Here is an 18135-nt window from a genome sequence, read left to right as displayed (position 1 = left end):
CAATGCCTTCTGTTGTCTTTATTAATACTTCCTTTAATCTTTTTTCTGAATACGAGTTGAAAAGTAAAAGTGAGAATATATACAGCCTTATCTTAATCCCCTTTTTATGTTTAATTCGTCCAATAGTTCTTGTTCTGCCGCTTGATGCGACTATAGATTTGTAAATATTCGTAAATGTTTATCGTCCAATGCAGCTTGTCAAAACCTTTTCAAGATCAACTTTTCAACAAGAAAACCTTTTCAATCTTTGTATTATTGTTTTCTTCTTGATTTCACTTCACTCAATCATGTTTGAAAATATTAGTAACACATATTTGAATAAATAAAACAAACTTATTTTAAGTAATTTAATATATCGTATAAATATTTTTACTTTTATATATAATCTATGTATAAAAAACACTCCACATACATGGTAGAGGAAAGAGAAATCACCTTCTCCAAAATGGAAATATCAACAAACGTTACTCTAAGGGTATCTGTTCCATTACGATCTAAAATAAAAAAGAAAAAATGATTGGAACGCTTAAAAATACAACTGAAGAGGTGAGTTGAAAGAGAGGTTATGCATTTTAGTGTTTTTTGATACATTGACAATCGTGTAATCTCCAAGGAAATTCCATGTTTGTAACTATGTACGATGGCGGTCCGATAAGTACTTAGCCTTACCGTCAGATGGCGCCACTATTCCAAGAGAAATCTACTATCGGATAGTATTTTCTCGCAGACGGCTGTCAAAATTTTAGCCAAATCAGACTTTTAGTTTTGTTTTGACCGCGTGTAGAAGCGGGCGTGCCCACGAATTTTATAAAAATGAAAAAAGAGCAATATTGGTAGGTTATTTGATTCTTTTTGGAAACGAAATAATGCCGCTAAATAAAAGAGAGCTTGGATGCTGTGTACAATGATTCTTCATCTTTGATGACAACCGTGAACAGTTGATTTAATAAGCTTCGATTGAAGTTGCGCGAAGTAACTGAGACAATTAACTGCGTGAGTCATATCCTGCATAAAATTTTGAGCATGAGAAAACTGTCAGCACGATGGGTGCCACGTTTGCTCACTTCGGACAAAACAAGCGCAACCGTGAGAGTATTTCAGAGCAGTTTTTAACGCTGTTTAAGCGCAATACATGAGAGACCAAAAAAAGCCTAAACTTGAATGAACTTTACCCGGCGAACGTGCTCCGAAGAAGGTAAAGACTGTCCTATCGGCCATCGTTTTCTGGGATTTATAAGTTATGATTTATATCCTCTATCTGGAGAAGGGCTAAATGGCCACAGGGCTCTATCTTGTCGAATTATTAGGCCCATTCGATGCCTAATTGCAAAATAACGGCCCAATAAAACGCACCGGCTCACAATTTCAGGGCGCCACGGCGAAGTTGGTCGAATTGGCTATGAACTGTTGTCCCATCGTACACCAGACTTGGCCCTGTGTAGCTTCTTTTTTTTTTAATAAAAACTTCAAAAGTCACTCGCCGGGAGAAATTTAAGTCGAATGAGAAGGTCATCGGGACTTCGAGAAAACGTATTTTTCAGACGGGTTAAAAAAGTTGAAGTATCGCTGGGATAAGTGGATCGAAATAAGAGGAGACCTTGTTGAGATATAAATCGCCGCTTTTTCAAAATTATATTTTTCTTTTACCTATCGGACCGCCCTTAGGTTTGTGTCACATGATGTAACGACGTCTACAAAATATGTTACTTAAGTTCTATATGTGATACCAGTTTTTAGAACACAAAATTAGTCACTTTCGTCATACGCGTATCACAACAATCAGCGCATTTATACCTAGTTAGTTGACATGCATTCTTTGCAAAGCATTAAAGAAGCAGAAATTACAAAGCCAAACCTTAGCCACTGGGCGCATTGACAGACCTACTTGTCCAAAGCAATGACATATGCCTCTTATCTCTTAGTTTGTTTATTTTTGATGCATATATTCGTTTCTGTAAATATAGTCTTTGTCATTTTTAAATGTATAAACAATAGATAAGAGGCAAAAGCTTCTTTAGACAACACCAGAAACCCATTAATTAAAAACGTAAGAATTTTCATGTCTTAATAATGTCATAATGTCTTCTTCAGGGGTTCCGAGGTGTCTGGAGCCCCCAGACACTAATACATTGATTACTAACATTACTCGGAATCTCCGAAGAAGACATCAGAGAGGATGTCGAAAGCTCGGCGCAGTGATAATCGACGCAGTTCAACCGGGAAGCCTGTTGAGTCTAATATTAATTCTTGTAAAAGTATTAATGCTAGCTTTAGGTTTAATTGTACTAACCGCAGAAATCTTTCGTAACATTCATATATGTATAACACATGTAGAAAGTATGTAGAATATATTTATATTATCCCCTAATTTTCAGATTTAAAAACCTTTTATAGTCGAGTTGTCAGAAATTTGATCTCTCTAAAACCGAGACGAACAAAATGAATTTTGCCGAGAATGTCAATTTTTGGACTCATGCAAAAAAGTTGCCACTGCTACACTCGGGTTTTCTCCTAAAACGAAATCAATTTTAAATAAAATTTGTATCAACTCGACGGTAAAACGTCGATATATTTTAATCAGAATGTTTTATCGGCAAAAATCAAAATAGGTTTTATAGGTAAAGAGTGTACCTGTAGTATGAAATTTTATTCATGTTTGTCTATTGTCAATGTTAGTCCATTGCTTTATCGCCGGTCACTTCAAGCGTTGTTTCTGGGAGAACAGTCCATTCTACAGAAAAAATGCTAAAAAACATTATGTTTAAAATTATCTCAACTACATATCTTGTTTAAAACATTTTTACCCTACGAAGGTAAGTTTTAGTTGGAAGCCCGGGTGTAAAACTTTTTTGTATTTTTCTTGGAATCCCAAAATTGACATTCTCAACAAAATTCAGCTTATTCATAGGATTTTTAGAGCTTCAGTGGCATTTTCGTCTCTGACGACTGGGCTATTAAAGTTAAATATTTTCTAATTCAACAGAGTTTTCGTCAAGGATTATCACTAAATCAGATGTGTCTTCAGTGTAGTTCAAATAAGGAGAAGGTGCTGATCATGTCAAAGTTGATGGAATATGGATGGCCAGTGATTAGTACCTTGCACTGTTTAATATAACATATATATATATTTTACAGGTCTGTTGCATTATACATTGAAATTACATCCTAGATTATGATTTGGATAACAAAAACTTTGGTTTCTGTTACTCTATACATCTCTGTTAAGAATCTATAAACGATTATTGTTCAGTTGAAAAAAAGCTTAACGTTTATATAAGGTAGTTTAATTTTAAAGCTATAGTCTCGATAATATTCACAAAATAGACATTTTCTGCAAATTTTTACTATCTTCCTAGGTTTTCTTATTTTACTTGATTGCTAGACACAAATACCTAAAGAATAATTTTGTATGCAGCACAAATTACACCTTATCTTCCAACCGATTTTGCCAACTTTATAAAAACAACATGCAATCCATTCGCGAATTTTTGCAGCCCAACGAAAGAAGTATAGATAGACAAATTTTCCAGAAATATATTGTTCTGAAGCTATTTTCTTGTGGCATTTTAAAGTAATTACTATTTAAATGGGAATAAGCCACAATTAAAGGTTAAAATACGTTTATTGGCGTACTTTAACGTAACTGACGTATTAAACATTAGACTAATGTTTGTATTTTGAGAACGATTTCCGAAGTGGAAATTGAAACGTCAATAAACATACTTTAACCTTTAATTGTGGGTTATTCCCATTTAAATAGTAATTATTTCAGAAATATGTCTATTTTTCATGCCATTACGATTTTCCATAAGCATTTTTACTTTGGATAATTGTTTCAGTACCTCTTCAACGTTATTTTCGTATAACTATTTACCCGCACCTCTTTTTACTACCTCATCATTACCGTTAATGACGTTACAACTCTTAGTGAGTCTTTGCCACGTTTACTTTTGCCTTCCATGTTTGTAGGTCCTGTGCCACTATTTACAATCGTCTCACTCCCATTTTCTCCAGAGATCCTCTCTGACTGCATCTTTCGCCTTTTTCTAGGCAGTCCTACAGACTTCCTCACATCTGGTCTTTTTCAAAACACACTTTTTATTACCTGCATCATAATAATTATTTACTGCTTCAAAACAATGGTGATATTAACTTTTAACTGACATAAATATAGATAACTGAATAAAAGCTAACCATGACACATTTTATATTATACATTTCAAGATAATAAAATAAGCTAGAGGAAGCTTCCACATACTTTCTAGTGCACCGTTCGAGAAAATTCTTACGCCTCCAACAACTTGGGTCCCATGGGACTCACCTTCGCACAGATATTCTTGTACTCCTGGTCGTCACACCAAGCGGAACGTTCCGGTAAGTCTCTACCTCTTCTGCGCAACTCCTGGCTGACCTCAACTAGGTCCAGGATAGGTATGGGATCCAGCTGGTGTCTGCCAATGAGCCCGACTAAATACTCGATGTAATGCAGCCTACGCACACACAAAACAAAGGGGTTAGTTCGGTAAGGAAGTGGTTTGGAATGTTGGCCTGTTTTCAAAAGGGAAATCAATAAAAAAAGAACCTCTTTGTTTTAATTAATAAATAGGTCTAATTTTTTTTTCAAAGTAATGTAATTTTATTATTTTAAGCTGAGAAATCAATGGTAATATTTTATTTGCTTTAGATACAATCTCCCTCAACAAGAGAGGAAGTCCAACTAAAAATCTGCCAAAGAACAAGGATAAAAAAGATCAAAGAAAAGAATCAAAAATAAGGTTGGAAAATCGTAACACAGAGTAATCAAATTTCAAGGAGTAATATAACATAAGCACTTTTTAAGAATAGAAAAGACAAACCTCTTTAAGGATAACTTATCATATGTAAAATGTCAAGACTCAGAACAAAGATATCATGGGGCCAGAAACAGAAAACAAGTTATAAGAAGGTAAGAAATATGTGTAATAAAGTCGAAGTTAAAAAACATTTTTTTGGTACTATTTTCTCGTGAAATTTCTATGTTACCTACTAAATTTTATGGGTAAAAACTACAATTTTAATTAGAAATACGTTTATTTTGAAGTTTACATTTCCACTTAGGAAATCCTTCACAAATAATTAAATTCTACAAACAAATGCAATAAGAGTCTAGTGGCCGATTGTTCAAATGCTAATCAAAACTTGATTGTAATCAAATATTTAATTAAAATCAAATACGACACATTTTCAGGTTATGTTGACTGATTTATTTTATTCAATTTTATTATTTTGCGTTTTAATTTAAAATAAACCATAATTAAACTCTTTCTGATGTTAATTTCATGTTTTTATTTACAATTTAATAATAATAATAAGCAATTTTTAATAATTTTGACAGCTGCTGTGACGTATTTTTATTGTAATTAAATATTTGATTACAATCAAGTTTTGATTAGCGTTCGAACAATCGGCCCTAAATGTTTTAAATCGGGATCAGTACGTTGTTAGATAGTTTATCGATAAATTTTTAATTAACCAGTACTTGGCAATAGCTCTTTATTTAGCGATTTAGTTCTATTTATTATTATTACCCAAAAATTCTTCACCTGAACCATGCAGTGATCAAAGGTGTATCTTTTGAAACCTACTATATCTTAAAATGATGTCTTTTGGAAAGAGGCTCAACGTTTTTTTTGTGTACCTGTCTTAAACGAGATCTATACATTTCGCGAGGGGTTCCAAATGCATTAGGGGGCAACTTTTTAGAAGCTCTTCTTACTACAGTCTCCAAATCATCTGCTGTCAACATGTCTATTGTTTCAAGATTGTACTTGCGAATCAAAAGACACAAATATTCAAGATAATGGTTCCTAAAATTATTATTTGGATTTGTATATTTATATGAGTCAATAATTCACAAAAAAGAGCTAAAAAATCTTCTTCATTTTGGCTCCTTCTAACGGTGTTTTACAAGGTAATAATATAAAATGTAATTTAAAAGATAATACAAGAAAAGTTAATATACATTTCACTATTAACTTCTTAACTCACCTGCAAAGGCCTGATTGTCCTGGAGTCACTTCATTATTACATACAGTGTCTAACAAACCAGTCGGTGTTTCTTTTTGTAGAGGTATTAGGCACTTCAGCACAGCAGAAGCATTGTCTTCAGCACCTTGGTTCACATCCAGCCTATATTCAACTTTGTTATCCTAAAAAGCACCAAAATTATGAACAATATGTAAAAGTTACTTTTTAGAGAAAAAATAAAAAGACGGAAAGGAGAAGAAAATGACGATTACGGTGTTTATAATGACGATGATGATAAATCAGAAGAAAGGACGTACCTTTAGTAACTTTTCTAGTTCATGTGGTTCTTTATCCCTAAGATAAAACAAACAGTTCCTTGGATGATGCGCATGCAAGCCCAACTTCCCACAATACTGGCTGATAGTACACTTAGCTCCCATCATAAATGGTTTGCCGCAACCATAGCAAAACTCGTGCTTGCACTGGGTGCAAGTAAAATGCATACAACCACCTTTTGATAGCGAATATCTGAATTTACATTTAGGACAGTCTATTCCGTTTTCAGCGAGATGTTTAGTAACGCCAGAGGCTTGGTTCTCAGGGTCATTGGCGTCTTTCCATTCCGCGAACTTCTCGCATGTGATCCCCTCATGTTGTTTTTCCCACTAAAAAAAACAAACCATAAATAATGTAACTGTACAATCTAAAGATGTAATACACTAAGGATGGAACCTATGAATAAATATTTGCGTCAAAAGTAGCTGATGGCAATGGCCGACTCTTGTTTCCGGGATGTCACTGGTGTACGAAAAAATTCTTTTGGTACATATAAATTATTCTGTATAATAATTAGGTATAAAGGTATAATGAGGTCTAAAGGCACCGGTCCACTAGCAAGTTAATTTGCGACATTTCTTGCGAGAGAGACTCTCAGACTTGTGTAGACACGTCTTGAGAGTTCAGCCGCAAGCCCAAGTTACTTACATAGTCGCTCTCAACAAGTAGCTGGCTAGTTATGTAAACTACACAATTTACGAACACAATATCATCAAGAACTGCGAAAATCTGAACTGAAACCTAGTGGTTCTGGAACTGATGATATATACAGCAGTAATTGGGAATTTTTCTCGTGCATTGATGTTTATTCGAGGTAGTCACACCGAAGCAAAGACTATTAATAACCTGGTAAGCAAAAATCAAATACATGTGTTGAGAATACTTTTTATTTATTTGTTTAATTATTATTGTTAAATATGTTGATATTGCCAAGGTATTTCTCCTTGTGGGGAACAAAATATTCTTTAAATTCATTACGTACGTCTTTGGCAGATTCAGTGTAATTATTAGCTTGTCCTCTTGGTAAGTCCAATAGATAAGAATTTGGCATTCCAATATGCCTCCATTCTCCAGCTTGTTCATCAATATCAAAAGTACCTGGTGGTGCATAAGATCCAGCGCGACGTGTCATAAGAAAATTGTGTAAAACACATATTGCGGATACTACGATTGTTGTTTTTTCTGGAGATAGTTCTACTGGTTTTCTTAAAACGCGAAATCTATTGGCTATAATACCGAATGCATTTTCAACAACGCGTCTAGCTTGTGACAAACGATAATTAAATATGCGATTAGGTGCTGGTTGTCCATGAAACGGATAAGGTTCCAATAAATACGTTTTTAATGCAAAGGCGTCATCAGATCCAACAACATAAGGTGCATTTTTGGTACGTCCTGTAAAGCTTGATCAGGTGGTAGATTGATTGAGTTGGTTGATAGAGCAATTAATAAATACGCCTCCATCTGAAATTCTTCCATTACAGCCAATATCAACGTATATAAACTTATATGTTGCATCAACCAATGCCATTAATACTATGCTATTAAATCCTTTGTAATTGTAATACACGCTGCCGCTATTTGCATGTGCTTTCATAGCTACGTGTTTTCCATCTAACGCACCTACGCAGTATGAGAAGTTCCAATACTTTTCAAATAACTGTGCCTGTCCCATTCTTCATGTGTTTGGGGAACCTGAAAAAAATATAATGAATGATAATTTCAAGTAATTATTATTATATTTCTTTATGTATTTGAGCAAGCAGAAACAGAAAAGTCAGATTCTTAAAATGTAGGTGAATGTAGTCAGTTTGCAAGGGAAACCGATGAAAAACATAGCATGCTTCTATGTTACAAAAAGCAATGAAAATTATCGATAAACCAACTGACGAATTTCAAATTTTTGATGACTTCGTAGCATGTGAGTTAAGAAATCTGCGGTCCCCATCAAACCAAACAAAACTAAAAAGAATTATTCAGAGAACAATTCTAGAAATATCAGAAATTGATGATGTTAATACTGCAAATCCTGTTATATCAGGTTCATCAAGACTTTCATCAAAAGCCTCATTTTTTCCAATTTTAATGTTTGCTTACCACAATAAGGTAATTTATTGTATATTTAATGTAATTTGTATTTAAACATGTCATACTTACTTTAAGGTATTCATTTTTCAGAACTTCATACAGATCCTTACAACATTCTGGAATTAGGCGGCCAATCGTACACAGAGCAATCCTGAACAAGTACATCAGAGAGTGGTACAAGTCTCCTAAAATTATTAATAACAATAATTATGTACTTTTCTATAAGTAAAACTTTCTATAAGTATACGTTGGACTAATATTTTATTATTATTTTTACCTACCTGTTGTCAAAAATCTCAGGGTTACACATAAACGTTCTCTGGCTGAAATAAACGGACGCATTTTTATGTCAGTTTTTGATATAATTATGCTAACAAGTTTCTAAGATACGGGGCATGTTTTTTAAGTAAGTACCGTTTTGCGATTCCGCCGCCGCAGCGCTACGGTCGGCGTTCCGCGCATGAGCGCTGGTTACCTACATCTCTTGTCTACGCACTGACGCCATTACAGTCTGATTCTTCATTGTATACCTGTTTACTTCAGTGTTGAAGATGCCTCCAACAATCTTGAGTCACGCTGATTGTGAAGTACATGCTGTTACCCGATTTCTTGGTGCTAAAGGCTTAAAACCGATCGATATATATCGTGAGATCGTTGAAGTTTACGGACAAAACATTATGAGTGATGGAATGGTAAGGAAATGGGTGAGAGCATTTAAAGATGAAAATTTGGTGCAGAAAGTGGACGAAAAGGTGAGAGAAAACAGACGCTTTACAATTTTATCATTGTCCGACTGCTTTCCTCAGTATTCTCGTAGTGTTTTGTATCGCATTGTTACCGAGAACTTGAATTACCGGAAATTGTGTTCACGTTCGGTTCCAAAAATGTTGACGGATTTGCACAAAACCCAACGTTTAGACAGTGCATTGACTTTCCTTGAGCGGTACCACAGTAAAGGTGAAGATTTTTTAGACCAAATTGTTACTGGTGACGAAACGTGGGTGGCCTATGTCACACCAGAATCGAAACAACAATCCATTGAATGGCGACATTCATCATCACCCAAAAGAGTGAAGTTTAAGCAAACAATTTCTGCCCGGAAAATCATATGCACAGTTTTTTGGGACAGAAAAGGAGTATTGCTAGTGAAGTTTCTGCCTCGTAATGAGACAATCAATGCAGCGTCTGATTGTGAGACATTGAAAAATCTGCGTCGTGCAATCCAGAACAAAAGACGTGGCAAGTTGAGTAAGGGTATCGTTTTGCTGCATGACAATGCCCGTCCACATGTGGCTAATCAGACCAAAGATGTCATCAAATCATTTAAATGGGAAACTCTCGATCATCCTCCATACAGCCCTGATCTGGCGCCCAGCGACTACCATTTGTTCTAGCACTTGAAGAAACACCTGGGCGGTCAGCGTCTTCAAGACGATAACGAAGTCAAAACATTTGTGATGCAGTGGTTAATAAGTCAGGCGGCAGAATTTTATCAGGAGGGTATTCAAAAACTGGTGCCACGTTATGACAAGTGCCTCAATATTCACGGAAATTATGTAGAAAAGTAGATTAAGGTACAGGCTTTCATGTAAAAATAAAATTATTGCCATATATTTGCACGTCTTTTTTTAATTCCAAAACGGTACTTACTTAAAAAACACGCCTCGTATAATTGAAATCATTAATACTCATACACAGGAAATTATTAAGTTCTGTAGTATGCTCGTCTCTCAATTCAGTAATAACGTTTCACAAAAACCATGTGTAGATCTTTTTAAAATCCAATCTCTCACCCAAACATTTCTTTTTTTTTTCTCTTTGTTTTTTAATAGAATTACTACCTACACACGCAGCAGCACATATAACTTTTACAGCCGACATTTCAACTTCTGATCTTGAACTACTTGCGAAAATTTTTCAAGATTCAATGTATACACCTATGACATTTATTCCTCAAAAACTTTACAAACCTCTCTCAACAATAATTGCAGAGAGTAAGTTACCTCAATATTTGCGTTATGTGTACACACTTGCAGAAGTCGCTCTGGCAAGAACTGTCGCAAGTTACTTGCTAGTGGGCAGGTGCTTTAACAGTGTAAAATTAAAATATTAATATTTTTATAACATAAAAACATATAAAACATATATTTTACAGGTAAGTAGTTGCGCATGGCACGCCACTGATACGATTGGATGCAAAATATTAAAAATTTAACGAATTTATTGATTTACCAATAAGAGTACATTAAATTGTTGACTTAACACATAATTTTACCCGTTTAATATTAAAATATCGGGAATAACTATGTTCACATTAATCACCTGTCAAATTCACATCGGACATTATAGCTGATAATGTGATGTCAGTTCCGTCGTTGATCAGCTACATGTAAAAATATCAACATGTTCCATCCTTAGTATGTTACATCGTTGGTACAATCACATTTATATGATCTATATGATTAATGGCATATGATATGTAGCATTATGACATGTGTCAAATAAAAAATGACTTCACGATCTATTATAAATGACATGTTACATATGAAATAATTTATTTAAAGTATAATTTTGGACAACTTTTGTCCATTTAGCACTATACTCTTTTTAACTAAAAAGGTTAGAGAATCGAGTTATAGTTATAACTCGATGGGTTAGAGGTAGGAACGTACTTGTTATGGTTTGTTAGTAGGATATTGATGTCGTTATTCTTTGTACATACCGGTCTTCTACAACTCGCACACGTAACTGACTTACAGTCTGGACAAATCAGTCGTTTCTGACGAGGATGAGCAATGAACCCCGAAGAACACTGAAAGGACAAAAAAATACAAACACATTAGTTTTGAGTTAGTGGTTACGGGGAGCAAAATACATTACAAACAATAAAAAGGTCTAAAAAGGATAAAAGTATCTTCAATACGGTCGCATCGGGTTTATACATAGACATATAATACAAATAGACTGATCGCTGCAATACATTACCGTTGTCCCGGTGCGACAGAAAAAACTGACGTAAAGCAGTCCTTGCATCTTTTTATAATAGGCTGGGTTTATCGACCACGTGACCTTTCTATTAATGATTTGGGTTGCGTGATCAAAAAACTGGTCCATTAGAAAGAGATGTGGGGACTGATTTACGTCAGTTTTCTCTGTCGCACTGGGGGAACTACGCTGTATTGTAACACTAAGTCTATTTGTATTATAATGTCTTTGGTCTTATATGACACAGATTATGTTGGATTAGGTTATGGTCCTGTTATGGTAGGTTAGATAGGTATAGTATATTAGAAATTCTAGTAGTATACGATAGGTTAGGTTGGATTATCTAACCTATGAATACCTTTCTTAGAAAAGTCTTTCACGGGGCTGAACAAAAAAAATGGGATCATAAAAATAGTATACTGTTTTACTGTTTAGGATACTGTTTTATAATCTTATACGCTACTATAGAAAAAAAACTAATATACTTACCTTTATACACCACTTAAAATGTGGATCTTGCATCAAAGTCCTATCCCTCAGCTTCCTTTGGAAAAGTTCATGCACAGGGGCATCCAGAATTCCTTTTAATAGAATATCCAGATTTCCAAAGTACTCAGTCACTTCATCTTCGTTTGTTTCTGAGCTGGTCAAGTCTGGTTGCTTACAAAAAGGACAGCTGCAATCCATAATACTTCTATCGGTGATTTGAACTGTGAAATAATTTTTCGCGCAATCTTGGCAACATCTATGGGTGCATTTCAACATAGAAATTATCTATAAAAAAATGAAATTTTAATAATGCATAAAACAATATTGAAATATGTCAATTACACAAATAAATTATTATTAGAGGTAACCCAAGGAAAGGTGGCCTGTGGGCTAATGGAATCATAGACTTAATAGGAGCATTAGATCAGTGATCTATTTGGATCTAGGTCTCTTCAGCACGTAGCATTATAAATCGCCTCCTGCCTCCAGCGTTCTATTACACCCACCATTGGTAGTTTGGTGGATCATGCGCGTGTGACATACAAAGATAACTAGCCCACTAAAAGTGAATATTGTCGTTTCACCTATTCACAGAGCGGCCATACCTTACCTAGTCTATACTTATTATGTCTATAAACAGAAGCCATACCAAATGTCAGAGTATATGATTTATTTAACAAAAGCAACTAGTGGCGCTATCTACTAATGGGTAGCTTAACTAGTTGTCGAAGAAAGAGCCAGCGATTTCCAACATTAGGGCGTCCGACAAGAAATTTTAATTGTTGTGTCTTGGTCAATTTTTGCGTGTTCTAGTTTAATTTATGGTTTTGGTTTCATTAAACCCAATACAGTGCTTTTTTGTGTGATCAATAGACTTTAGAAAAAAACAATCTCAACTAGCATTTTTTGTAATGTTAAATTTTTAAATAAGGTTAACGAAAACATCTGCATTTTGGGCTTATGGGTGCGGTTATTCTAAGGTAATGGAAGCTGGCTACCATTACCCCATGATTCATGGAAACATAATTTTAAACTTGAAACATAAAAAAATCTTTATTTCAAACATTATGAAGAATTTCCTATGAAATTCCTGAAGTAGGTTTTTTTGCAAGTAAAGTACAATTTTAAGCCCATATAATTTTCAATAATGATGATAGAAGCATTTGTACTGTTCAGACACCAGGAACGATTTTAGTCAAGAAGGAATTGAAGCAAGTGGGATTAGCTACCAGTTGGTAAAAGGGCGGAAATATTACCGGAATTTGTGAACCCCCAGGTTTGTTTTTACGAGAAAAAGAATAAATGTGCAACTTCAAAAAGTAAGTCCACTTGGAGCTATTTACGCTCGTTTTGCTAAAGGATATATCACAGAAGAACTGTTCGTACAGTATTTAGAGCATTTCCAAAAATGTGTGCAATCAAGCACGAAAGATCCTGTTCTACTTATAATGGCTAACCACTCAGCTCACTCTACGCTGCAAGCTTATCAATTTTGTAAAGCCAATGGTATTATACTTTTTTACATTCCTCCACACAAATCACATAAGATCCAATCACTGGATGTCAGTATTTAATTCAAATGCTCTAAGTATTTAAGGAACCATCCCATGAAAAAATATGCCCTTTCGAAGTTGCACATTTTTTAATAACACTTTTATTAGGGTAGCTGCTCCAAAATCAAACGGTTTCAAGCTAGAGAAATATGTCCTTATATTGCTGATGCTTTCACCGAAGAAGACTATGAGCCAGCTCATCTTCAAAGCGCCAATGGTACCAATAATCTTGGTAATGTCATCCCTATAACCCATTAACGTCAAGGAACACCAACAAAAAAATTAACTTCAGCTTCTGAACCAACAGCGTTACAGAAACGTTCAGAAATTTTAGAGCCATTGGAAGCTCATCAAAACTTGGAAAGTCATTCTACGAAATTTTACTGCTGCCGGAACCATCAACATCCAAAGCTGGTGGGAGCAAGAAGACAACCAACAGCATTTGCTAATAATTACCTCCACCCCATACAAAAATGCCCTTCAAGGCTGATAAAAAATTATTAGCGTAACACAGAAAAACGCAACAGGGCTTTAAAAGAAAAGTTTTTTCTGACGGCATATATAGTGCTCAAGAAGGAAGTCAGGAAGTTGTTGATGCGGCACAAATATTGAAAAAAGTGATCGAAAATTGAACCTATGTATTAAACTACACGTCAGAGCCAGCCATGACGGTCATATGCCAGAAATCATATTTAAATTATAATGCCAAAATATTATCTTTCGAATAAAGTAGGTCAATTTATAAAAATCATCTTTATTTTATTCCATTTCAATAACTCTATACCTCTAAAAAAACACCCTTTAAAACCCGTAGAATATTTTTTCTGTTTTTTAGAATAAATATGAAAGTACAAAATGCTCTCGTTTATTTATTCCCTTATTTTGATATAAAATATTAAAACAAATACTCTAGATAAAGCTTAGGAGGCCACCCTTCCTCTGATCTCCTCTATAATTCAGAAATTTATTGGAACCCTGACAAATTTTTTAGATAGTAATTAATAAAAATATAGCAACTTGTTTGTGTAATTATTTTGATTTTAAATAATAACAAATAAAAACTCTATTACTTTAATTAAAACATTTACAATTATAGAATCAATCCCTTACCTCTTTCATGGGATATTTCCCCGCACAAAGCTCGCAGTCCTGTTGTAGGAAAGCTATGGCGGCGTCTACGGAATTACAGTCTTTTACAGCCTCAAGAGCTTCTTCAGTCGAAAATTTTAGCAGTAGTAGACTGGCTGCAATTTCAGCTTGTTCATAATTATCAACTTTACCTTCAGCGAGAAGTTGTCGCGCGTGACGCTATAAAACGTTCAATGGGTAATTGTTAACAATAAGAAATAGACGAGCGGTTTACCCCATGAGCAGAGCTTAAACCGACTAAATTTTTTGCGTGTCTAATGCACTAAACCCTTTTTTATTTGGTTCTATATATTTTTCAAACTTCAAATTTTTTTTTTAATTTTCCAAGTAGTCAAGCAATTGAGGAGCATACATGCAAAAACCGATAAATCCATTTTTTGAATTTTTTAACCTGAATATGGATTCATATCAATTTAGTAGCCCTCTCTATTTTTAGAATATAAAATTCCAACAAAAAGCAATATTTTCCATTTAAAATGATCTACAAAGTTGACCAGTTCGAGCAAATGCCAATAAATCCAAATTTCAAGCAAAACCCGATATATCTTTAAATAATTAATTTACCATCTATGATGTAAATCCATAATATCGTGCGTACTTATAATAGCAGGTTTCTTTATGCTGTTTCGGGCTTCGTTTTATAGTAGTAGCATAAACAAAGAAGCATACTTCTTTTCCTATGGTAGTAGTTTGTAGTTTGTAAATTAAAAACGAGAGGACCGTGTTACCTTAATCACGTTGTCGGATATGTTGTTTATGAATTACGTATTAAGCAGTTGTTTTTGTATTAAGTTTTAACAATGGAAGCTAGTGTGTTGGAAATTAGTATAGGAACTAGGAAAAAAAAAAGAAAAGTGAGACCAAGAGGCAGAAATTGCAAAAGCAAAAGTAAGAGGTAAAAAAATAATAATAAAAGCTAAGGCTCAACAAAATATTAAAAAAATATAAATGTGTAATATATTCTAATGTTTTATTCTTTTTTATTATTAAATATATTATAATTAATATATTTTACATAAAAAATTTAATATAAAAATAAATTTTTAAATAAAAAATAGTGGAATAGTTGATTATTGTAAAAATTCATACGCGGTCATAATAATTTGGTCAGGGATTGTATATTAGGGGAGGATGGGGCATCATGGACCATGGGGGTAATGTAAACCACATCGGTTATTTTGTTTAAAATTGGCAACACTGCATGTAGTAACTACTACAAATATGCGTAGACATCTTATCTACTTTTAGTATGAGTGTGAACGCACGGGGAGTACGTTCAGACGTGTTATAATTAAAAACACGTGTTTCGTCGCTGCTGATCTAAGGAATTTACTACTTTTGACTAAAGATTTCTCGGTAAGTAGACATGATTATTTTAACTTTTTGATACTGTGGTGTTGCTTGTAAAATGTGCTTTTAATAATTAAGATTTGCTTTTGATACGTTGTGAACTGGTACGTTAATTTCCATATTTTGAATGTGTACTACGCATGGGGCAACGTGGACTAGGAGTGGTTCACATTGCCCCATTATATTTTCTTGACACTTTTTTAATTATATGCTTCTTTTGCAGTTAGAAATGTTACGAAATTATGTGAGGAAAACTGAGCAACAATCCTGGTCTCTTGTTGCCTTGAAGAATGCTATCCGGACAGTTAAAGCTGGGGAAATGAGCTATTTAAAAGCTAGTAAAGTTTATGGTATCCCGAAAGCAACGTTAATTCGCAGATGCAAAGAAAAAGTAACAAGAATTTCTCCTGACGAAAAGGGTCTAGGTTTCTACAAAACGGTTTTTACCAAGGAACAGGAAGAAGAATTGTATAATTATATCTTAGATATGGAGAAGCGTTTATACGGAATTACTTTGCTTGATCTTCGTCACCTAGCTTTCCAGTTAGCCGAAAAAAATAACATAGACCATCCATATAATAAAACAAACAAACTTGCAGGTTTAGATTGGGCGTACGGATTTCGAAAGCGGCACCCAGGGCTTTCATTACGTAAACCCGAATCAACATCTGCTGCAAGAGCTGAAGCTTTTAATCGTTACAATGTAAAACAATTTTTTGATCTGTATAAAGCTATTTTGGATCCTAAACATGTCAATCCAACGCGTGTTTTTAACTGTGACGAAACAGGTCTAGGTACAGTCCCCAAATGTAATAGTAAAATCTTGGCGCATAAAGGACGGAAACAAGTTGGACGGCTTACTTCTGCTGATAGAAGTGGAATAACAACAGCCGGTATGTGCATGTCATCATCAGGAATCTTCATACCGCCGATGTTAATCTTTGCAAGAAAGAGAATGAAAGTTGAACTCCAAGCTGGTGCACCTCCAGGTTCAATATTCGCCTGTAGCGATAGTGGCTGGATAAATAGTGAACTCTTTTTAATATGGTTTCAACATTTTCTTCAACAAATGAAACCAAGTGAAGACGATCCGATCTTATTGATTTTGGATGGACACAGCAGCCATACAAAAAACATAGAAGTAATTAATTTGGCTAGGGAAAAACATGTACATATCATTTGTTTGCCTCCACATTCCACCCATCGAATGTAGCCAACCGATGTTGGTGTCATGGCTCCTTTAGCACGATATTATGATATGGCATTAGAAAAGTTTCTTAATAACAACCCAGGCAGAGTGGTAACAGCTTTCCAAATCTCTAAAATTTTTGGTGAGGCTTTCTTACAAGCTGCAACACCTTTGACTGCTATTAACGCTTTTAAAAAATGTGGGATAGTACCTTATGATCCCAATATATTTACAGACCTCGATTTTGCACCATCTGCTACGACTAAAAGAGATTTGGAGAATAATAGTCTACCAGTGTCAAGTCAAGATGAGGCAATTCCTTCAACTTCAACTGCAGAGCCTCACTTAAGTCAAGATGAGGTAATTGCTTCAACCTCAGTTGCAAAGCTTCATACTGGTAACGATTTTCAATTGACAATTTCCCCTGCACACAATAGAGCAACAACTTCATTTGGAGCAAACAGCCCTAAAGACATTCGTCCTCTGCCAAAGAGAAGTAAATTAATGGAACCAAAGAGGAAATCCAAAAAAGGTAAAACGGCTGTACTGACATCTAGTCCGTATAAGCTAGAATTAGAACTTGAAATAAACACGAAGGAGGCAATAGAAACAATGAAAAAGGAAAAAGCTAAGAAAAAAATAAATGATGATAAGCACGAAGATAGTGAAAGAAGTAACAAAAAAATAAAAGTTTGTCCTTCCAAAGATGGTAAGGGAAAGAAAAAAAATAAATGTAACCATCAAGTACAAGATGATGGCAATGGTGAAGATGCTGAATGTTTTTACTGTAACGAGTGGTTCTCCTCATCAGCCAATGAAGAAGGATGGGTACGTTGCTCGGCCTGTCTGAAATGGGCTCATGAAGCATGTGCGGGAATAGATCCAGAAGATGATGAAGAATTTCAGTGTGAATTTTGTATTTCTGAATAAATATAACATGTGTCTATTTTTACTAATGTTCTGTTACCGGTTTTCTAAGTATTTTTAATA

General features: G+C 34.6%; 1 protein-coding gene across 4 annotated transcripts in view; it reads right to left on the bottom strand.

Moving 5' to 3' along the window:
- Positions 1-333: 333 nt before the first annotated feature.
- Positions 334-18135, bottom strand: part of LUBEL (Linear Ubiquitin E3 ligase) — a 78652-nt gene continuing 60850 nt past the window's right edge. The window contains exons 17-23 of one of the 4 annotated variants that reach the window (XM_072538930.1): positions 14568-14765; positions 11905-12189; positions 11153-11242; positions 6324-6671; positions 6028-6188; positions 5678-5846; positions 334-494 (exon numbers count right to left, since the gene is read on the bottom strand). In XM_072538930.1, coding sequence (XP_072395031.1) covers positions 465-494; positions 5678-5846; positions 6028-6188; positions 6324-6671; positions 11153-11242; positions 11905-12189; positions 14568-14765 — 1281 coding nt within the window. In that variant the 3' untranslated portion in view covers positions 334-464. Of the gene's footprint in view, positions 495-4321; positions 4491-5677; positions 5847-6027; positions 6189-6323; positions 6672-11152; positions 11243-11904; positions 12190-14567; positions 14766-18135 lie in introns of all 4 variants that reach the window. The other 3 variants (XM_072538925.1, XM_072538938.1, XM_072538933.1) reach the window with 3 other exon arrangements.

This window comes from Diabrotica undecimpunctata, chromosome 1 (genome assembly GCF_040954645.1).
Source record: "Diabrotica undecimpunctata isolate CICGRU chromosome 1, icDiaUnde3, whole genome shotgun sequence".
NCBI classification, from domain to species: domain Eukaryota; kingdom Metazoa; phylum Arthropoda; class Insecta; order Coleoptera; family Chrysomelidae; genus Diabrotica; species Diabrotica undecimpunctata.
This window is presented reverse-complemented; position numbering and strand designations above follow the sequence as displayed.